This window comes from Ochotona princeps, chromosome 26 (genome assembly GCF_030435755.1).
Source record: "Ochotona princeps isolate mOchPri1 chromosome 26, mOchPri1.hap1, whole genome shotgun sequence".
NCBI classification, from domain to species: Eukaryota; Metazoa; Chordata; class Mammalia; order Lagomorpha; family Ochotonidae; genus Ochotona; species Ochotona princeps.
In genome coordinates, this window is record NC_080857.1 from 28,501,885 (window position 1) to 28,525,658 (window position 23,774).

At 47.3% G+C, this 23,774-nt stretch overlaps 1 protein-coding gene and 1 pseudogene across 1 annotated transcript in view; both read right to left on the bottom strand.

The window, feature by feature from the left end:
* PRKCH (protein kinase C eta) overlaps positions 1-23,774 on the bottom strand; it is a 231,865-nt gene that overhangs the window by 90,846 nt on the left and 117,245 nt on the right. Inside the window, exons 3-9 of the mRNA XM_004597630.4 lie at positions 15,644-15,794; positions 12,942-12,976; positions 8,333-8,421; positions 6,629-6,758; positions 4,803-4,930; positions 1,239-1,382; positions 951-1,124 (exon numbers count right to left, since the gene is read on the bottom strand). Coding sequence (XP_004597687.2) covers positions 951-1,124; positions 1,239-1,382; positions 4,803-4,930; positions 6,629-6,758; positions 8,333-8,421; positions 12,942-12,976; positions 15,644-15,794 — 851 coding nt within the window. The remainder of the gene's footprint in view (positions 1-950; positions 1,125-1,238; positions 1,383-4,802; positions 4,931-6,628; positions 6,759-8,332; positions 8,422-12,941; positions 12,977-15,643; positions 15,795-23,774) is intronic.
* On the bottom strand, positions 171-325 carry LOC118759817 (U1 spliceosomal RNA; annotated as a pseudogene).

Genomic DNA, 23,774 nt, shown 5'->3' on the forward strand with positions numbered 1-23,774 from the left:
AACATTTACATGGATTTCAAATTTCCTGCACCAAAAATAAACAGTTAATTCCATTTTTCCCCTTGAATACTCTGAAGTACGTGTGTACACTCCTAGCTGGGGAGCCCATCCCCAGAAAGTTCCGATACTTAACCTCTTGAAATCTGGGGCATCTCTTCCTTCTTTTTTTTAAGGAGAGAGCACAAGTGCAGTCCTCCACGACCACACAGGATGCAGTTGAGTGTCCCACATCTGGGGAGGTCACAGGGGTCGGCATATCCCACATGTAACGGATGAGCCTCGCCCTGGGAAGACCCCCTGCATGATCACGGTGCCAGGTAAGTAAAGCATCTTTTCAAGCACACATTTACTCACTTGCAGCTGCTATTGTGGCATGTGCAACACTGGCATCCCATCTGGGCACCTCTTCAAGCCCTGCCCATGTTGCTTCCAATCCAACTCCCTCTAATGTGCCTGGGAAAGCAGCACAAGATGGCTTAGGGGCTTGGACCCCTGTTCCCAGAAGTTCCAGGCTCCCTCCTGGCTTCTACCTGGTCCAGCCCTGGCTTTTGTGGTCATCTGGGAAGTGAATCAGTAGAAATAAGAACTCTGCCCATCTTTCCCTCTCTAACTCTACCTTTCAAATAAATAAATAAACCTTTCAAGCTATGTTTATTTGATGAGAGAGAAAAAGAGGCCTCATTCACTAGTTCATTTGCCAAACGGCCACAACAGCCAGTTGTGCCGAAGCCCATGCATTCCAGCTGTCTCATCTGGGTGCCAGAGACCTAGTCACTCGCACCTGCCAGGGTCGGCATCTGCAGGGAGCTGGTCACGAGCACAGCTGGCTCTGGAACCCACACACCCCAATACGGGATGCACGTGACCCAAGCATGTGACCACAGGCCTGCCCTCGAAATCTTGGCAATTCCACTGACTCCATAGAAGCAGAAAATACAAGCCTGACTTACTGGGGTCTGGAAGCAGCAGAATAGCTGGGTGAGGAAGGGGTGATTGCGGGCCAGGGACAGGATCCTCTTCTCGGTCATGGTGCACTCCACGTCATCGTCCTGCAGAATCACATCCTTCTTGAGCACCTTCACCGCGTACAGGTCTCCCGTATCCTTCATCCTCGCAAGCATCACCTGGAGCAGAGAAGCAGAGGGGGCGTGAGGGCTGTCTGAGAGTCCTCAGGGCAAGGGCGCACATGAGACATGAGAGTGTGCACGAATACACACACACACACACACAGTACTCACCTTCCCAAAACTCCCCTTCCCCAGCACTCGGAGGAACTCAAAGTTGTCAAGACCGAGCCGACTGGAAGAATGGACCCCGACCCCATTTCCTTCCTTGATGCTCTCCTTGCCCTGTCGTCTGAGGGTCGACCTGGAGACAAGTTTCTGTAAAGAGGCAGGAAATCACAGGATCATGAATGGCAGTGTGGGGAGCTGGCAATATGGCACGGAGGGTGGAACTGTTCCCTGGGTTGCCAGCATCCCTTACGGGCACTGGTTTGATCCCCGGCTGCTCCACTTCCAATCCAGGTCCCTCTTAGTGTGCCTGCGAAAGCAATGAAAGATGCCCTAATGGCCTGGGCCCACGCGGGAGACCCAAACATCCTGGTCCTTGACTTTGAACCAGCCTTTAGCTGTTGCCACCATATGGGAAATGAACAAGAAGCTGGAAGATCTCTATCTCTCCCTGTCTTTCCATAAATCTTCCTTTCAAATAAATAAATATAAAAAAAATAAGGAATTGCAGCATGAACAGTTGGGTAAGACTTCACTGGCAACTTCACCTCAGTTGGACACAGGAGACAAGGGCAGGCCAGGCCCTGCAGCTCACAGCCATGTCAGTATCAGCTTCTGGTCTGTGCCCAAAAAGTGCAAAAAACAAAAATCTGTCAAGTTCACCGGAGCCACGGAGTTCCCACGTGTTCTTACATGGGAAGCCTTGGAGCGAAGTATCAGTCAGAGCAATCAGATTCCAAGAGCGCCACCTAGTGTCTATCTACTTGCAAGGAGCCGTGTTCAAGTCAGCCCAGAGAATGAAGCTCTATTAAGGAGGCACCACGCCACAAATAAGACTCTTAAATATGACATTTTATATTATGTAAGAAACAGAACTTAGGGCCTGCCACAATAAGTCTAATGACTGAAGTCCTCGCCTTGTATGCGCCAGGACCCCATATGGGCACTAGTTCGTATCCCAGATGCTCCAGTTTCCTTTCAGTTCGCTGCTTGTGGCCTGGAAAAGCAGTAGAAGGTGGCCCAAAGCCTTGGGACCCTGATTTTCCAGTATATAAATAAATCTATTTAAAAAGTTAATTGTAGGCATAGGGCGTTTGACCTAGTGGCTAAGGTGACCGCTGGGACACTTGTGTCCCATCCTTAGCTAGGTTTGAGAGTGTGCTGTGACTGATTCTAGCTCCCTGCTAGAGTGCAACCTAGGGGAGGTGCAGTGATGGCTCAAGTACCTGACTCCCTGCCACTCATGCAGGAGACTCGGGCTGAGCTCCTGGCTCTCAGCTTTGGCCAGGCCCGGCCCTGGCTGTCATTTGGGAAGAGAGCCAACAGACATGAAATCTCTGTCCGTTGTCTGGTTTTTCTTCTTCATCTCTAATAATTATTTTTTAAAATGTCACTGCATCACCATTGTGGTGCAGTGGACTAAGCCACAGCTTACAATGCCAACATTTCATTCAGAGTATGGGTTCAGGTCCTCGCTGCTCCATAGTAATCTATAGCCATTTTCAGCTGTATAGAACCCGGTTATTTATAAACTAAAATTGAAATGTCAATGAAGAAGTCACAGGATGTGGTTAAGAACTCGCATTTTTTTTTTAGCATATTGGTTACTCAATACCATGTCAATTAATTCCATAATGTTATAAATTGTTGCTGATGTTATGTCGGGGCTTTTAATTGATCGGGATGATACTCTGCCGGCTCTACCTTCAGACCAGAGATGGTCTCCTCAACAAGCCGCTGAATTTGTCTGGACAATAAGATGCTGGACTTTATGCTTGGTATATGCTTGCCATGAAAGAATCTCAACTGAATTTGAACTGTGGTAACGCAACAAGGTGGAGGAATCCACCATGAGGGGAGGGTTTGGGGAAGGGTTGGGGGAATCCCAGTGCCTATGAAACTGTGTCACATAATGCAATGTAATTAATTAAAAAAAAAAAGGTCCCCTTATAAACTTAGGCCATGCTGTCATTACCAACCTAAAATGTCTTGGGATAATTCTGGAAATGCAATTATTTGGACACAAGTGTTCATTCTGTAGACTTCTGGTAGAAAGCAAATCTGCCTTGATCAAAACAACCCTGACTCCGTGTCATCCCCTGCAGCAGGAAGGACACGTCGCGCCCCTAGTGGCCGTGGGCTGGTCCCCCCACCCCCGAATCCAGGTCCCTTCACAGTTGTGAGGCCATAGATGTCCACACAGGGACAGGTCTGTGACAAACTGCTCCCAGAAAGCAGATCAAAAGTCTGACATCGGGAGCTTAGCATCTATTTAGCCAAGAATAATTTACACAGGGCAACTTCTGAGCAACGCTTGCAGGGAGCGCTCATTCTCTTTCACTGTCTCTCCCAGGAAGAAAGGAAAGAAATCCCTCCTTCCCAATCAGCATCCAGCCTGCCTGTCCACGAGTCAGACTGCATTGATTTTTACAGTACTCTCCTGAGATCAAGAGCCACACTGTCACTCAAAGTTCCCGCTGGACAAGACAGGAGACATGCAGGAGACTGGAAACCAGGTGGACTGTGTTTACAGTGTCTGAATTTCCAGGAGCCTCCCAGGCACTACGCTTCCCTGCCTGAGTACCCAGAGACGACTACACGATTGACCCGAGAATCCACTGGTCCCTAGACATCACACAACACTGACCAGTTCTCCTGGCCCTCACCTCCACTGAGCCTCGACTCTCAGCACATGCTGGCCAGCAAGGTGGTCTCTCTGGCTGCAGGAAACAACTGGCCCTGGTGCTGACAGCTCTCCACCCACCTCCCAACGCCCAGAGGAAGGAACCATTGGTCCTCCGTGAGCACAAGCCACAGGTTCCCGGAGCCTACACCAACACCGCGCCACTGCTGGCTTCCAGCACTGTGGTCAGCTTCAGTGACCTACAGGTTCCACCCTTCAGGGAAGAGGAAGTTGAGGGCCAGCATGACAGTCAACGGTCCTGTCAGCACCTCAGCCAGGAGCACAACACAGGCCCTCCGGGTGCTAGGCATTTCAGCAGACCACAAACAAGAAGCTGATTTTAAAAATGAAGGATGGGGGTGAGAGAGATCCTTCTTCATGCCTCCCTCCCTGCAAGTTCATGACTGATTTGGAAAAAAAAAAAGACTTATTTATTGTCAAAGTCAGAGTTACAGAGAGCAAGATCACTTCCATCCATTGGTTCACTCCCTAGATGTTTGCAACGGCCAGGGCTGGGCCAGGCTGCGGACAGAGGCCAGAAGTTCTATCTGGAACACCCTTATGGGTGGCAGGGGTCCAAGCACCTGGGCCATTCTCTGCTGCTTTTCCCAGACCTCTGCCGGGGAGCTGAATCAGAAGTGGAGCAGCCAGAACACAAGTGTCTGTATGGGATGCTGTCAGAGAAGGAGGCAGCCTTACCTGCTACAACAAGAATGCCAGCCCTGTTCCTTTCTGCTTCTCTTTTCTCTACACATAGAATTTCACTGGTGGAACAAAACGCTGTGGGAAGGACAGCAATCCTGCTGATTGAGTACATCGTGTACTCCCATCTGGCCCCACCCCATCCAGCCTGCAAATCACCAGTCTGTAAAGCAGCAGCGTCTCACCGAGGTGGGTGAAATGTTTCCAGGTTGTAGCCCCATGCCGGCCAGGGTCTTGGCGAGCTCCACGGCATTGACCCCACAGTTGGGGGCCACGTTCGCTTGACATCGGATGTGTACGTTCATTTTACAGACTGCAGGGGACAGAAAAAGAAAAACCAGGTTCAAAAGGAAGCCAAGTCAACATGGCCACAAAACGCAGAACTTTTGAGAGCCCAGAAACGACAATGAAACTCAGGCAGGCTGGACAAGGTTGCCTTTCACAGAATGAAACTCAGCCCTGTGGCATTTTCTCTCTCTCTCTCTCTGCTTTGTGCAGGAGCGGAATGCCTGGCACCCTGAAGGAGAACAGGTTGGCAAGGCCATCTTTTCATCATGACTTGATGAAACACATTCACCGAACTCACGGGAAATAGTCACTGCTGACTTACTGCCACGATCCGGCATAAAGATTAAAACGTCCATCACAGTGACAAGTACAGCCAATTAAATCACAAAGATGCGTGTCAAGTCACTTTCTTCTTTGCCTCCTGCAAGGCAGCAGTCTCAATGCCACAGACAGAACACTGCTCACACAAGACAAGTCAGGGGCTCTAGGGACAGCCTGCTGTCTGAGTATCGCCGCAGATGGCCAGCCCTGGGAGCACTGGGCACGCATCTTGTGGGGCTGCGGTTTTCAGGGTTTGCAGCCCGTGGCGCTAACTGCTTTGGGAGAGATGGAGGGAGCAGAAGGCACCCTCTTATACCCTCTGAGGGTCAGGTAAAGAAACACTGATTGGAAGAGGAAAAAGCTGCTGGCACTGGTCTGAATGATGAAGGACCTGAGAAATTCTGGTTTTTTTTTTTAATATATTGTTTTCATTTAGCGATCTCCCATCTGCTGGTTTGCTCCCCAACGAATGCACACAACAGCCAGAGCTGGGACAGCGAAAGCCTGAACTTCAAGCAGCCATCACCTGTTACTTCCCAGCCTGCACATCAACAGCCGGAAGCTCAAGTCAGAAGTGAGGCCAGGACTGGAACCCGAGCACTCTGACACAGGACGCAGACGTTCCCAGGGATACTGCTGCTGCGCAAAACGCTGGCCCTGGAGCTGAGGTTTCATTAGAAATAAATCCAGATGGAGGTTCTTGTATGAGCCCTGCTGAGGGCAGATGGAACTGAAACGGCACCCAACTGCTCTTGTTTTATGGAGCCAGCCCTTTTCTGAAGTATTTGGAGCATGAACCAGCAGCTGATCTATCTGCTCTCTCTTTCTCTCTGCCTTTAAATCAACCATATAGAAGTGTTTTTCCAAAATTCACGGAAAAAATGCGATTCAAAAAGAAGTTTATGTTGGTGCAAAGAATTCAGAAATCCATGCATAGACTTCCTCTGATATATATTGTCCACACATTTTTTTTTTGAAGACCTGCATGGATTTTTAACATTTACGGCATCCAAGTAAATTGTATTCCACAAACCTCTCAGAGTATCCTTGTATTTTAAAAAGTATTTGTATGAGGGAGAAAAATAGTAGCTGTGAAGTGGGTGGCAAGTGGGAGGGTATTCTGAGGACGGACCGGCAGGAGGGCAGCAATACACAGGACAAGAGAGGGGCACTGCACACAGCGCCTGCTCAGCAATCAGAAGATGACATCCAGCTGTTTAACAGTTGACGTAAATCATCGACAGGTACAAGAATTTGGGATTAAATAGCCATGGACATACAAACACAAAATGACAAAGATGTGAACATAGCTGTGGCACCCACCCCAGATCAAGTTCTGAGCTCAGAGAACCCCAGAAGCTCACAGTCTAATGGAGTGGGTACTCAGTACACAGTAACTCACTTTTGCATTGAAGCCCTTGTCGCATGATGCCCCAGAGCAGGGAGCCACAGTGATCACAGAAGGTGGGCACTTTGTAGTTGTGGATATTGAACTTGTGTGGGATGTTGATGCCAAACCTCTGCTCGGCAATCTGTAGACAGGAAGGGAGAGCATAAGAGATCAAAGTTCAGCATGCCACCTTTGCAGAAACCATCATAGGAGCCCAGCCAGAGCCAAGTGCTACTCCAGCACCTGAGCTGGGTAGATCACCTTACAGGATTCGGCCCTGTTGAGTGACTTGGGGCTTACTAACTAGATTAACAAGACAGAGAGAGTGCCCACCATTTAGGGGGTGGGGGAGACCCATAGAAACGAAGACTTTCATTTTCCCTCTTTTACTCAGGCTATATCTCTCTCTCTCCTCACTCCCCCTTCACGTCCACATCCCCTTCCCAGGACTTTTTTTTTAGCCCAGGATTGAATGGGTGTCTTATGGATCAAATACATACTTGCTATCACCACAGTTTTTCTAGGAATTGTGTTTCTGGAGAAGATAAACATAGGTGGCTCAGAAGACATGGATACACAGAAGGAATCTACCCCAAGGGACAGCAGCTACTGGTTAGTTGGGCCACACCAGTGTGTCCCGTGATAGCTACACTGGCCATGCTTTCTGCACCCCACGCCACAGCTGACACAGTCATGCACACCCACCACCACCTGTAGTAGGGCATTTGTCACTCCTCCCTCTCCTAAGACCTGCGGTTCCCAGCTCTGCGCATACTCACTGGAAACCCTGAGCATCTACTGAACCACTGTGTCCGGGTCAGACTTTCCAAGGCATCTACAACCCCACTGTGCATCCTCAGCAACGCCCCAGCTGCTTCCTCCCTCCCGAATATAAGGTGTGTGACTTCCCTCTGGTTGAATGCAATGCTGGGGACCAGAGGGAAGCCCATCACTGGACAGTCACTTTTAAAAGTCCGTGGAAGAAAAGAGAATGGGAAGATGCTTATTTTGATGCAAAAAAACCCTAAACCTGAATACAGAATTCAGAATACACATTTTCAAAAGACCCTTGCATTCATGAATTTCTTACTTTCTTGGCACTAAAATAAGCTTATCCTTTAATTCCACTTCTTACAAACTTTGGGAAGTGCCCTTAGAGATCCTCCTGTCTTGAGCATTCTTAAGAGGTTGGAGCCAGCCAACAGCCTCCTTAATTGGGAGCACAGTGCACAGTCTGCCATATACTCATCACATCCATGCTTTGTGGTTTAACCCTCCCCAAGACCCTGGGAGGGAAGTTGTGATTCAGTAAGACTGAGGCAAAAAGAAGCTGTAGGCCTTGCCTGAACGCTTGATATTGGTGGCTGGTGGAGACTGGTTTGGAGTTCAAGTTCAGGTAGTTGGGTACCAGGGTGAAGGTTCCTTTTATTCCACCCAAGCTCTCTCTAAACATGTGATCTCCACCCAGCTGGCCATTCCCAGAGTCCTTGCAAACAGAGGCTTTGCTACCCAAGGACAGAGAGGCAAAGGTCACAGAACCCAAACAAGGAGAAGAATGTTAAGTCCATTACCACCCTCAGTGTCAAGGACTGCGGGAGAGAGGCAGGGCATGGCAATGGAACAGGGAGAGCAACAGTGCCCCCCGCCGGACCCCACCCCCCAGACACAGACACACAAGACAGCGGGTGCTTAATCCACACACTGCCATCCTTTTACCTTGGAATCCATTTTGTTAATGTTGTTCTGGCAGGTGCAGGCCGTAACAATCAGATGATGGCAGCGCTTATGGACGACGCAGGTACATACTAGAAAATTAAATCCAGCAACGATACATTGATCAGACGCTTGCCACACAGCCCACGGGGCCATGCAATGCCACTGTCACTTGGCTAGGATGTCTGGCCCATGAGTTGGCGGCCAGTACTTCCCCATTCCTACCTTCTCCGTCGCCATCCTTAGGCTCATGCTTTAAATGCCCATCATCGGGCCTGAGCGCCCTTCCTCTTTGCTGACTGCACATGCTCCCACCACCAGAGGGCTCTTCCCTTGGGCAAGTCTGCACATGGCTGCCCCAGGATGGAAAATCTTCACTTGGCATCTCATTGCCTGTCTGGTCAGTTTTCCCAGGCAAATGCCACACCCCCAACCCGAGGTTACCTGTCCCTTTCTTTTACAGATTTAGCTGTTGCCAGCACAACTAAACAATCTTCACCCTCCCCTATACATTGCTACCCCCTGGATAGCTCCTTTCCGTACTGTCCAATTAAGTCTGCTGCAACTCCAAAATCACCTCTTCCATGTGGATGTACTCTAGCCTGGACCCCTTTCCCAACTGAAACCCATGTCCTTCCTGTGACCTCCCATGGCCCTCCAACTCTCTTCACACCCTCTGGCATCCAGCTGCCCTGTGCCTTAGTGCCTGGAGCAGAAATGGCATTCAATACACATATTAATGGAGTGACTCAAGTAATTGTTCCCACACCCAGAATTTTCTGAGTAACATTACTTATTCAGTCTTGGCTAGATCACTGACAGTGCAACTTCAATAACTGAACTGCATTTCAGCAGTCTTACAATAGAAGCTAGGACCCAGTGTTTTAAGGGAACTCTACTGTTACATTATATACAGCAGTTTTGGTCTATAATGCAATTTTAACTTGGATAGATTTATCCTGGTTAAGCCATGTCAATGTGTAAATTTGTTTTGACAAAGAATTTTCTATCTCCCTCCCTGCCCAAGCCTCCCTGCACCCCCAAAAATCTACAAAAACCTGATAATGCAGATGAACAGAAGATGGGGCCCATGACATGGTGTAGCAAGCAAAGCCTCTGCCTGTGGCGCTGGCATCCCATATGGGTGCCAGACCAAGTACAGGCTGTTCCACTTAAAACTCAGCTCCCTGCTAACGTGCCTGAAAAGCAGAGGATGGCCCAAATTCCTGGGACCCTGAACCCACATAAGCAACCTGGATGAAGATCCTGGCTCCCAGCTTCACACCAGCCCAGCTCTGGCTAATGTGGCCATTTGGGGAGTGAACAAGCAGATGGAAGATCTCTCCCTCTCTAACTCTGTCTTTCAAATCTCTCTCTTAAAAAAAAATAGATAAACATAACCAGCAGGGCAATAGCATTTTCAGGTTTTTTAATATTTAGCATTTTAAGGCTTTTTTGAAACATGTGAAAAGTTTAGGATTAAGTACATAAAGAAAGTAATTTGTCAGCCAACAGCACTCTATCTTAAAACAAACCTGGCTTTCACCAGGTTGGCTTCTCAAAAGCATACAAAATGCAGAGTGCCCAGAAAACTGGTCCTCTACATCAGTCACTTAGTAGCACGTTATTTAACTTCATGGTGTTGTAAGTTGCTATTTTTCCTTCCTGTTTTTGGTTTTTGTTTTGTGGCTTTTCATTTAAGGGGATGTATTGTAACTGTGTAATGGAGACTATCATATCCAGTGGCATGCTGTTTAACTTCATGGCATTGTAAATTTCTGTTTTTCTATCTGTTGTTGATTTTGTTTTGGGGCTTTTCACTTGGAGGATGTATAGTGACTGTGTGGTGGAGACTGACATGTCCAGATGTGAGGATACGGTGCAGTATGCATCTCTACTTCCGGATCGAGGATGGACTCCCAGTGAAACTGTTGGATGTGTCTTGACAACGGGATGCTGGGCTCTCTGCCATTGTCCATGCCCACAATGATGGACATATGACTGTTTATGAGGAACTATGCCGTTGTAATGATATGGTGAACTCAGTCTGGGGGAGAGAAGGGAAAAGGGGAAATCCCAGGACTTATGGAACTGTATTCCAAAATGATAATAGTTAAAAAATGAAAAAAAAAAAAAGTTGTTCTTGGAGCCAAAAAAGAAAACTGGTCCTCATCCATGACAGGACTTCAAAGTCATCACGTCTCACACTGAAGGTTCTTTTTGAGGCATTTGGTTTGTTCTGTAACATCTGGGCTAGACTTGATGAGTTTTATCCATCTTTTCAAATAATCAGCTGTGACGTCTTCTCTACATTGTGGTTTCTTGCTCACTTTATTACTTTTCTCTTTGTTCTCCAGATCTCCTAACGTGGAAGTCTGAAGTACTGACTCTCTTCTTGCTTCTGATCTATGCAGTCATGCTGCAGTTTTCCATTTGAGCTTTGGCTGCATTTGCCTACTTGGATAAATTATATTTTCATTTGGTTCCAAGTATTTTTTATGTTCTCGTGAGCCTTCGTTTTCTGACCCACGGAACTAAGAATGTGTCGTTTCTTCTTCAGATATTGGAGAAGTTTTCCAGCTCCTCTTCTGTCACTGATTTCTAATTTAATTCCATTGTGGTCTGAAAAGATAACTTTTTCCTGCCTTCTCATCTTTTATATTTGTGAATGTGTTTTATGGCCCAGAAGGGGGTCTCTGTCGGTCAATGTTCCTTGCAAGCTTCAGAAGTGACATCCGCACTGTGGCAAGGAGTGTACTGCTGGCGTCAGAGGATGACTGTGCTATTCAGAGGTCTCATTGACTGCTGGGTCTGTGTGGGGATGAGCTGCTGAGGTCTCTGGCTGCTAAGACTGGATCTGTTTCTGCACCAGTCTTTATCTTAGCATTTCGATGTTTGCTGTCAGGCCCTTCCATGTTACGGATGATTGTGTCTCTTGGGAGAACTGACCCTTTTGCTTATCACCTAAAGTCCCTAGGGATGGATCATTTTCCTTGCTCTGAAATGCCCACTCGAGTCTGCTCCTTCCCAGCTCACCCGAGATACCTCTCCCTGCCCAGGCATTTGGTCCCTCCGCAAGACGATAACAGGGGCACTCTCACATCTCCTGAGCACTGCTCTTTAAATAGCAGGATCCCTCTGAAAACCAGACCACCCAACGTCCTGGCACGACAGGCCAGAGAGGGGAAGACATAAATCAAGGTAACCAGAGACATATCCTGAATCAGGTATGGTAAACTCAAAATTCTGATCTTGTGTCTTTCAGAGTTTTCAACTTGACTTGGTAAGATGATCAGACCAGATAATGGGGGCCATCCGTGTACCAGCAGGCACAGGAGAAAAACGAATAACCAGCTTGGCCCCTGAACCATCTCCTAATTTAGGGATGAATTCCTAACATATGAGTTTAGCATTGCTGCCCGTTGCTTCTACCTCCATTTCCCCCTGTCTTTGGGAACTCAGGAGAATTATTCATACGCATTAGTTACAATTAGATTCAAAAGTAGGTCTAATTCATTTTTTCCAAGGGAAATGTTTTACCTCCCACCTCCCTCAGAGAAAGTGAGATTTTCTTATGGAGATGTGGGCTGTCAGTCTAGGACATGTAGTGCTATTTGATCAATCATCAAATATGATAGGTACTTTATATAAAAGCCCATGGTTGAGGAGGCCCAGATAAAAGGATCGCTGGATCCAGCCTGGGTAACACACCCAAGGGAGGGGCTTTGATCATTCCTTCCACTTAATTCCCAATTTTACCAGGACATTAAACCGATTGTTTTAGGATTGTGAAAATTGGAATTTAACGATTAATAACTCAGAGGACCACCCACAGCATTATTTTCAACATTTCTCACTTTTTTGGTTAAATCAGAAAATTACAAGAAAAAAAAAAAAGAAAATAGTTTCTATCTCCCCTCAGGGCAACTAGAAGAGCACTGTGGGGGCAGGTGTTTGGCCTAACAGGACACTTGTGTCCCACAGTGGGGTACCTGGATTTCATTCCCAGATCTGACTCCTAACTAGGCTTCCTGCCAGAGAAGACCCTGGGAGGCAGCAGTAATTCAGCTCCTGCTACCCACGTGGGAGACCCTAGTTGAGTTCCCAGTTCCTGGCTTGAGCCTCAGCTTAGCCCCAGCCACTGTGGGCATTTGGGTGGTATACCAACAGAGGGGAGTTCTCTCTGTCTCTCTCTCTCTCTCTGTCTGCCTCACAAATAAATTAATAAAAACTTGGAAAAGAAGAAAATAACAACATCACACTACTTCACACACCTACTAACAATGGGGATGTAAAAATCTAAAACTGTGCCTTTGAGATTTCAGGGAATGGCTCATAAAAAGGACCTAGCTTTTAGTGCACTCATGTCATTGCTGAGGCAACATGTTACCAATGCAACGTTAGTGGACAGCTTGGCTTCAGAAATAAAAATGTCCCACCTGCACTAAGATGCACCAAGGTCTAACCCAAACTAAAGACCGTAACATGTGGAGCCTTCTTTGATCTCGGCACTTGTTATTACAACATAAACAGACTGCATCCTATTTTCTCTTGGCATACACATCTTTTGACAAACGAGTAAGATTACATACAGCTTTTCAAATTTTCTTACCTTGGCATTGATAACCCTGTTTTCCAAACACTCCCCTATTGAAGACAACAGAGAAGAAAAAATTGCCATCAGTCACAGGATTTGAGCATAAGTCTCCTACCATTACAGTTCCTTAAAGGGAAATAAATTTCACTCTGATTCTTTATGAGGGAAAAAAAACCCAGTTTGAGGGAAGTGATGCTGTGCTCTCTGAAAGACTATGAGGCACAAAGGATAGTGTGCAGAGTCAGAACACTCCAGAGGACAGAAATGGGTGGGTACCCTGTGTACCCCACTCATTCTCTGGCAGCCTCCAGACACCCTCATCTGCTGGCATGCCCAAGCCTCGGGGTGATGTGGAACTCCACCACCCTGTGCTTCCTGAAGTAAAGCCCCTCGGCCACACGCACGGGAAGCAGAACCCACCGCAGCTGTCTGACCCCACCGCAGCTGTCTGACCCCACCACCCTCCCCACACCCTCCTGTGCCCACAGCTACAACTGCTCTCTCCCAAGCATATCCCCGTGTATGATGATGTTATTATTCTCATTCTCACTGATACGTCCACAGGCTGGGCCGCACACAGCCCAGAAGCTAACGCTGTCCCATCAAAAGCTGTGACAAACCACAGGAGGCAGCACCCCAGCACGGTGGTGATGCATACAGCGTGATGATGACACCTGGGGCTGTGTCTGCTTCTTTGGGCCCTAGACACTTGGTGATGAGATTCAAGGCCAACAGCCACTCATAACAGGAGGGGGCTTTAAACCTCCATGGAAAGAGTATATGATAAAAAGCTGATGTGTGGCTTTCACAGGTTTTGGCATCAAAATAAACTTTTGTTTTAATTTCCTTTTCCATGAAGCTTTTGAAGCACATTTTGTTGATGTAATCCATGCACCCAGGTTTTGTGTGTGTGTGTGTGTGTGGGTGTGTGTGTAGGTGTGTAGGTACGCGTCGCAGAGTGAAAGGTTGCTTGGGGGTGGAGTTAATATTTCCTTGGTGGAAAAAAACTCAGTGAAATACTTGAAGAAGTTTCCATGACAAACATTAGCTGAGGTCAAAGTTTCACCACAAATGCCTACTGGGGCCAAACAGATCACATCGAGGTGGGAGCAGAACAGTGTGAGGTGACACAGCCGGTGCAGGGCGGTGGCCAGCATGCAAAGCCAGCAGTCAGCAGTGGGTGGCCAGCATGCAAAGCCAGCAGTCAGCAGTGGACCACAAGCCAGGGGTTGTGGCTGCAGCGAGGGTGGGCGCGGCCCGTGGGTGTGCAGACCCATGGCTGCAGCTCTTGCTACAGAAAACGTGGGCGGAGGCTCTTCTGGAGGTGTTGAATGTTATCACCCCTCTGTGGGCTTCCCACCAGCAGCTGGCAGAGCCTTGCAGAACTCTCCATTTAAAACACCAGAGAGTCGGTCTTAGCCTCCAGGATCTGACTGCTCAAAGGGGCGAGACCCAAGCAGTCAGCACTCCATACCAGAAGACTGCTCAAGACCTAGTGTTCCAGCGAAAACCATCTGTGTCCTTTCCAGCTGTGAAGCCGTGTTTTCTCCCACCAACATGGCTCAGAGAAACAACAGCAAACGTGGATGTGTGGAGAGGGGATTTCCTCCTTCTCTTTCCAAATACTTACACTGAATGCTGCCTCTAATGAAAGATAATTATGACTTGTTCAGTCTGTCTTATACATCTGCTATTGAGAATTAAGTATCAGTTGTACATATAGGAATATCTTGCCCTAAAGCTTGAGAATTTTTTTCATCTTTCAATACCTGAGTCCCTGACTGCCACAGATTAGATTACAGCAGATGATCACCGAAGGTTAGTACCGTCAGGAACACACCGCTGTGTGGTTCATGTCCTTGCAGTAACTCATTCCCATCACTGGTCCATCATGTGACCCATGCTTTCTTATGGCAACACTGTTGGTAGTTGTTCCTCAGGGGTTCTTCACCCAGTTTGTTGATTACCTATTTATTTACTCACTATGTAGCTTTTCTCTCTTACATATGCTTTTTGCCTCATTCATGACTCCCCAAAATGATTGAAAAAAAAAAAAAGAAAGAATAACTAAAACTTGGGTCTGTAGTTACTACTTACTTTGTAATGGATTTAAACTATTGGGTGGTCAACACAGGAGGAGGGTGCTTCAAAAAGCTCATGGGTGGGCAGGCATTTAGCACAGAAGTTACGACTCTTCTTGGAATACCTAGATCCCAAGTGCCTGGGTTCAAATCTAAGCTTGTGGCTAATGTACATGCTGGGATGTAGCAGGTGTTAAAGGTTGTAGAGACCCTACGACCTACACAGAAGACTAGGATGGTGTGCCTGGCTCCTGGTTTTGGTCTGGCCCAGCCAATGCTATTGCTGGCATTTGGGGAATGAAACAGTGAGCAGAAGATCCCTGTCTCTCTTTCCATTTCTCTGCTTTTCCAATAAAAAAAGAAAAGAAACTTCTAAAAAAGTTTGCAAAACACATAACTCAAGGTAAGTTTACTTTGGTATAAAAACGTTTTGAAATCTATACATATGTTTTTTTTTTCATAACATGCATTCTCCATGAATAGGGCCCTTAATAGGCACAGATTTCAAATGTTTTTGTACCAAGATAAACTTACCTTTTAATCCCATTTGTCATAAGCTTTCTGCTGAAGCTACCCATTACCCAGAGCAAGTCCCCAGAGATGCCCTTTGAAGGGGCAAGCTGGGGGACTTCTTACCAGATGAACTCCCTGCAGTGAGAGCAGTAAGTGGGTTGTCTCAGGTATGTGGCCATGAACTTGTGACCGTTGATCTGGTGGACTCGCCTTCGCATAGCCCTCTGGCGCTTCCTCGTAAAATGTTTGAAGATTCGGTCTCTCTGAAGAGTTGCTATATATTAAAAGAAAGAAAATATGTAGTGAGTCTAGCCATGCCAAATATATTAGAAAGTTTAATGCTTCAAATACTCTGGAACAGGTGCCTGGCCTAGCAGGCAAGATGCCAGTTAGAATGCTCATGTTCCCCCTCAGAGTGACGGGGTTGGTTACCCAAACTCTGGCTCACGACTCCAGCTTCCTGTTCATGTAGACCCTGGGAGGCAGAAATGATGGCTCAAACAGGTGGGTTCCCGCCACCCATGTGTTCAGTCTCAGCCTTCCTGGGCATTTGGGGAGTGACTCAGCAGATGGGGATGTCAAGCTCTCGTCCTCCCTCGACCAATTTATTTTTAAAAAATGAGTGAGTAGCATTTAAACAAGCAAAAACCCATACAAGTAAATATACTCCAGACTATTACTCCTTTATTTAAGACCCAAAACACTGCAAAGGTCCTTTCCTAACTGTACCTTTCTACATGCCTGCTCCTGGTTTGGACAGTCTAAGCATTGGCCACAATACAAACATAGTAAAATATGTCAGCCACATAATCACACGTGAATTTTCCAAGATACTCAGAGATTTGTAAAGCTTACTTCCTCAGCAATGGTTTTAAATGAACCGCTTACGGAAAGGAGATCTAAGAAAGCATGCGAAAATAATTTGCTAGTAAATTTCAAAGCCTAGAAAAACAGAAAAGATTTCTCTTTTTCAATTGACAGATAACACTTGCACATCTCATGCGATACACCGTGATGTCTCAGCACTTTCATACAATGTGTACTGATCCTCTTAGGATGTTCAGGTTATCCATCGTCTCAAACAAGCTACTTCCTTTGTGATGAGAACATCCTAGCTATTTTGAACCATACGACACAACACTGTGAATGATAATCACCATCTATATGCAGACACCAGAATGGATACCTCCATCTGGCTGTGATTTCATGCCCCATTTCCAGAATCATTTCAAACGCATACTAAACAGGAAATGATAGAAACATGAGATAGCACAGAATGATAGTATGATCTAAGTAAGATATGGAACAAAACTCTCAAGTCAAAGAGATTCAGATTTGCAACTTAGGAAGTTGCTACCAAAAGCAGCAAGTAAAATGGATGCAGAATCTAGCACAAATGAGCCCCTGAACACCCTAACATGCCCAATTCCTCTTCACTCATTTAAAACGTTTGCTCCTTTATTGTACATACAGAAAACAGGTCTTCTCCAATTTGGAGGAAAAGCAGAATCCAGGCATAGCAAGGTATTTTCTTAAATGATCTCTTTTGTTTCAAGGTTGATCTAGTCCTAGTGTGAGCCAGGCCTGCATCCCCATGGAAAGTACCTGAGCCCCAGCAGCGAATGAACAAACGAGGGACCTACCACTGACCCTCAGAACTGAAGAACCTCAGAAGTTTAATTATTTGTAGAACACACACCAAGACTGTGTTCTGATTTCCAATTTCTGAAAGCTATACTTCAAGTTAAAATACCTGCTTTTGGTGCAGGCCCAGTTGCACAATGAGGCTAATCCTCTACCGTGGTGCCAGCATCCCACATAGGCTCCAGTTTGTGTTTTGGCTGCTCTACTTCTGTTCCAGTTCCCTGCTCAGAGTCTAGAAAAGCAGTGGAGGATGGCCCAACTCTTTGGGTCCCTGCACCTACATGGGAGACCTGGAAAGAAGCTCTTAGCCCAGCTCCAGCTGGCAGCAGCTGTTCAGGGAGTGAACCAGCAGATGGGAGATCTCTGATTCTCCCTGTCTCACACAGTCATTCTGACTTTCAAATGAAAAAAAAAAAATCTTCTTTTTTAAATTTCTAAGTTGTCGTTTATCAGCCCTACAACTGAAACAGTATCGCCTCAAAAGAAAGAGAAACAAATTAATTCATCATAGCACTCTTTTTCTTTCTTTTCCTCGTTGTGTCTTAAGTGCCAAGGATCACAAACACGGTCCATTCTGCACTGCTTACACCGCCTTGCCTTATGGTCCCTGAGGGTGTGCAATGACCATTTCTCTCCCCACCCATTTAAACACAAATTAACATTTCTTTGATCAACATGAAAGGCTGACTTCCTGGGATAGGAAGAATTCACCAGCACTGAATTTCTAAAGTTACTCACCCAAAAGCTGACCCAGAAGAGGCTACAAGTCACCTTGGTTTCTACTTCTGCTGTCAGAGGAACAGTGGCTGCCACATTCCTGAGCCTTGGCCATTGCACTTCGTACCACTGTACCAGAGTACTTCCCCAGGTGTGTCACTGGGCATCTGCTGTATAAACCCAACTCTGACTCTACCAGTCAACTGAAGAACACTTACCACGACAGCCTGTTCCTTATGATCTCCAGCACTCTTCCCTCCCTGCAGGGTGAATTCAAAGGGGTCCAATTCTACCCAAGATGGATGTGTACAGCAAGAAGGCAAATCACACTGGAACTCTTTAACTAATAAACAATTGCTAAAGTGGCACTTTTGATGAGGTGGGTGCAGTGGTCTCCAGTAGTAGAACTGCAACTCTGCTTGCTTCACTTCAGGTTCGGAGTATGTGCAATCTCTGACAAGAGCCCTAGTTAACCTTCCCCAGCTTTCTCATTTCCCATTAATCTATTGGTTCACTCGCCAAACGCCCACAACAGCTGGAATTGGGTGGGTTCAAGCTGGCAGCTCAATCCACGTCTCCCATGTAGGTAGCAGCCAGCATCATGGCCTTCCAGAGTCCACACTGCCAGGAAGCTGGAGTCAAGGGCTGGAAGCAAGTGCCAAATAAATAGCCCTTCTGATGTGAGATATGAGCATCTAAACCAGAGTCTTAATTGCTAGGCCAAACCCCTGCCCCATGTCATGAATCTCCTGAAATATTCTCACATACCACTGTCTCCAACCCCACGGAGAATGCAACAATTTCAAAACTCCTGGGGCCCGGTGCGGTAGTCTAACAGCTAAAGTCTTCATCTTGTACACACCGGGACCCTATATGGGCACTGGTTCTAATTCTGGCAGCCCCGTTTCCCATCCAGCTCCCTGCTTGTGGCCTGGGAAAGCAGCAGAGGACAGCCCAAAGCCTTGGGACCCTGCATCTGCGTGGGAGACCCAAAAGAGGCTCCTGGCTTTGGACTGGCACAGTTCTGGTCATTGTGGCCACTTGGGGAGTGAATCAATGGACTCTCTGTCTTTCCTCCTCTCTGTATATCTGAATTTCCAATTAAAATAAAGTAAATCTTTAAAAAAAAAAAAACCTCCTGACAAGCTTGGTAATGATTCCTCAGGAATAGAAACACTAACACTTTCCTGTCCTCATCCACATACTTCCATAATTCATTCAGTCACCATGAAGTGAACAGATTGGAGCCTTCCTCTGTGGGCAGATGAGGACACTAGGCTAAGGTAATCACCCTATACCCAGCCAGTGCTACCAGCCAGACACAAAGCCAAACTTGAAGGGAATTACAAAATGCAAATTCAACTCTCCCTGGGGGTCTAATTACCAAGAATTTACTGAATCCCTTAATACCATCAAGATTAGGTAAAAAGGTCAACTGCATCACATATTTAACATTTCATGAACCAAATCCTCCTTTTTTTTTTTTTTTTTTTTTTTTTTTTTAAATTCCTCAGCAGCAGTGGCAGGAACTTGGCAGTTGACTGCTCAGGGCCACGGGGACCCAGGCAGAGGTCACTTGGAGCTGTTCATGACTGCAGTCCTGTGTTGATGTCTGTGCTGTTGCCTTTGGCCCTTCCTGGAACACCCTTTCCTCTTGTTTCCAATCAGTTTACAAACATTTCTCCTATCTGCCACCTTAGAAACTAAGCCAGGAGCCAGGAGCAACACCTATTCCCACCACAGCCCCACACTAACACCCTAACACCCTGGGCACCTGGTCTCTTGCCTCTGGTCAGGTACTTCCTCCTCACCTCCCCTTGGCCCTGGGCTCTAACTAGACTCTTATCTTTCCTGGATTTACTTGCTAGTGAGTCTCTCTGTTTACAAAGAAAAGACCCACACTCATAGACACCTGGGAGCACACAAGAAAACTGGGACCCCGTGACTTCAGTGGGGTTCACTGTCACCAGTGGGCATGAATTCTGGGCCTGCACTCTAATCACCTGACTAGACTGGAACCCACTTCACAACAGAGAATGGAGGGTTCGTGCTCACTGTGCAGTGGTCTCTCCTAGGACACCTGGGATGATTGAACCTTGTGCCTTAAACAAACCAGGGCTTTGGGAAATCTTTCAGATCACATTTTACTGGCCACCTCATCGTACTTTGCAACTCCAACTTGCATCACAACTTCTGTTTGGCTCCTGAAGTACTTAATGCCCCAGAGTGCAGGAGAAGCTGTCTCTTCACCCTAGCTGGCTTTTCCTAGAGTGGGAAACTGTCATGCCAATACCCATAGGTTGGGGTGGGGCAGGCCCTGGAATTCATAGAAGTCAAGTTTTGAAAGTTACCTCTTAGAACAGGTGCAGAGCAATTACATCAAATACAATGAAGGTGAATAGCTGTGAACCAAAATTCTGGTTCATCCCAGGAGCTTGTATAAGTACCTTTAGACTACACAAATGCCTGGGAATTATCAGACAACCCTTGAGGGTATGTTTCATTTGCAAAAAGCCGTGCTGGCTTGAAAACTGTGAGATGTTGTTTAGAAACCTGTTCTCTGACGCCTCTGGAAAACTGCTATTGACTTTATCTCAAAAAAAACAACAGAGACTTCATCCTGCATTATCTTTGCTCTACCAAACTGAACTGAGCACTTTCTACTCCAGCAGCAAAAACATGCACTGGGAGGTACTTGTGCAATATTCCAGTGTGGGGCAGAAGCAACTCTCAGATGAGTGCAAGTAAATGAAACGGGGGAGGGAAAATATATGGCATGGTATTTTTTTTTAAAAGATTTTATTATTATTATTGGAAAGCCGGATATACGCAGAGGAGGAGAGACAGAGAGGAAGATCTTTCATCCGATGTTTCACTCCCCAAGTGAGCCGCAACAGGCCGGTACGTGCCAATCCGGTGCTGGGACCAGGAACCTCTTCCGGGTCTCCCACGCGAGTACAGGGTCCCAAAGCTTTGGGCCGTCCTCTCCTGCTTTCCCAGGCACAAGCAGGGAGCTGGATGGGAAGTGGAGCTGCTGGGATTAGAACCGACGCCCATATGGGATCCTGGGGCTTTCAAGGAGAGGACTTTAGCCGCTAGGCCACGCCGCCGGGCCCCAGCATGGTATTTTTATTTTATTTTATTTTTTGCTTCCCAGGATTTGTTGATAGAAAATGCATCCAGACATGAAGTTAGACTCAATGGAAAATGTGATTGAACTCTTTACTTGAACTTGGCTAATTGCCAGCTCTGTGGCTGGTCTTCGAGGGACTGTACTGAGGGCTGCAATAAAGTAGGGTGCACAGTAGGGAGCCCTTCTGTCAATTTCGCTTCTCCCCTTTTAAAGCCGGGTGGTCCTCAGCAAGCCGTCCAACCTCTTCTGCCCCAGTTTCCTCATCGGCAGCATGAGCAGAGTATATTTTTCCAGGCCCACTGTAAGGACCCAGTAAGTGCATCACAATTAGGAAAGCACAGTAACTAAGACCTGTGGTAAGTGTTGTGAATTCTTCACACGGCCGCAGAGTTCCAGAAGTAGCAAAGAATTTTTAATTCAACTATCTTTCTAGGACAGTCACTATCTAAAACTAACTAGGAAACTGATATCAAAAACAGCCAGACAACATTGTCCAAGATTTGCCTAGCTAGCTACTGGCAAAGCACACACCAGAATCTTCCAATTCTGATATCACCACACTGCACCCAGCCCTTTACAAAACACTGGGTCTTCCGGTATCCCTGGGAAGCGGTACATTTCCTGGTGAATGAAGGGTTAACAGACAGGTCACGTGAGGTTAAAGCCCTTGATAGAAGTGAGGAAGCCAGACTTTGTGTCCTCTTTTGTCAAGCTACCGAGTCACACGGTTTCTTTTCTTCTTCCTGAGAGAGTCTTATCATTTTTACATGTGGGAAGGAACAACTGTGAGAAAAACAAACAGGAAAATCTTCAAGTTAACCAAAAGTTCCCAGTGGAGAAGGAACCAGTGTGCTCTGTGTGGGTCACCCAACTATGTCCCCAAAAGGCCATGCGATGTGGCAGCAGGCCTGTGCCGAGCATTACCCAACGTAGAGTGTGCAGCCACGGGACTGTAGAACTGTGTGTGAAGAATGGGGCACAAAACTGTAAGCACAGACAGCTCGTGTCAGAAGCAGTGACGATACAGAGAAGGATCGGGACACGTGCTGGACCAACACCCCAGCCGGCGAGTCCTCACACCAAGCACACGCCAGCAGCACCGGTGAGGGGCACTGAGTGTGGCACAGTCCCTTGATTAACACAGAAAAATCTCCTGGAGGGGCTGAGATGAGCAGTGGTTTGCAAAAGAGACAGGAGAACGTGGTGAGAACAGGCCCAGGTTCCAGGCATCTGCCAGCAGCGGAGATCAAGGCTGCGGCCAAGGGCATGGTGCTCGAACACGGCGGCACAAGCTCCTCACACAGCACCAAGGGGTACAGAGCTGAACTCAACAAACTCAGTGATCAGGCTGGTGATCAGCTTGGATGTTAGAGGAGCCCACGCGGGCCCACCTACACAGCAACGGGCAGCAGTCCCGAGCCGAGCAGGGACAGGAAAGCAATGTCACTAGGCTGACTCCTGAGCCCACTCACAGCCACCACTCCTGCCAGAAAGGTAAAATCAGAGCAGAACACCCAGATGTGACCCTATGAACGGGGCCCAAAGTTCCACCAAGGGCCATGGGAAAGCCTCACGCGCCCTTGTTCATGGGAAGAGCGCCCTCACCTCCCATTCCCCTCATCATTTTACCCTCCTCGGCTCAGGCATCTGGACAGCTTTCCCGTCTCAGCCCCTGGCGGATTCCCTGCAGCCCACTGCTGAGGCAGGTGTCCTGGCCAGGGTTTTGCACACCATCCTTGCAGTCTCTCTGGGTGTTCACTCATCTCCTCAGAAGCCTCACTCATTCACCTGACTTTCAACAACTGCCAGGAGATAGCATTCACAGACAGAAAATGCTACAGGGTTTCTAGCTGCTCAACTTGTACTTTCCTAAGACTGATTTATCTATTTGAAAGACGGAACTACAGAGAGGAGGAAGAGAGAAGAGAGAAGAGAGACAGAGAGACAGAAGAAATCTTCCTTCCTCTGGTTCATGCCCCAGATGGCCACACCAGGCAGAGCTGGGCCAAAAGCTTAGATCCAGCAGCTTCCTCCAGGTCTCCCACATGGATACATAAGGCAGCACACTTGGGCCATCCTCTGCTGCTTTCCCAGGCGCATTAGCAGGCAGCTGGGCTAGAAGAGAAGCATCAAGGACCACAAAGGTGCCCATACAGAATGCCAACATCTAGGCAGCATCAGTTTAATGCACTGGGCTATAGTGCCAACCCTTAAGCTTATTTCTCCCTCCAAACACTAACCAGGACTGAGCCTGCTTAGCTTCCGAGAACAGTCGAGACTGGGTGCATTCAGGGTGGCATGGCCATAGACCCCTAAGCTTATTTCTAAGAAGCTTCTCAGCACTCCCCTGATGAATCCCCAGGTAAGTCAACGCCGACATTTGCTGAATTCAACCCTCTTCTTCACAGGAGATCACAGCACCCTCCACTACCCTTGGAGCCACCCAGACACAAACCGAGAGAGGGCTTCAGGGGCAGACCTTTCACTGACCGCTAATCCTGATTCCATTCTGCTCACACCTGTCCTCCCTTAGACTTCCCCAGGAGCGGAGCTTGACCAAGGTAGTTTCTCTAAGAAACAACACCCACAAGTCCAGAGATGGAGTAGGGAAGAAACCCAGAGAGAAAATGCAGGTTTCCAGTGTGGGAAATGGAATCCCAAGCACTTCAGAGGATCTCAGAAAGTTGGTAGAACACCTCTGGAGATGGGCACTGGGCACAGAGGGCACTCTCGGGTATTTATCCTCCAGCGCCCATTGTT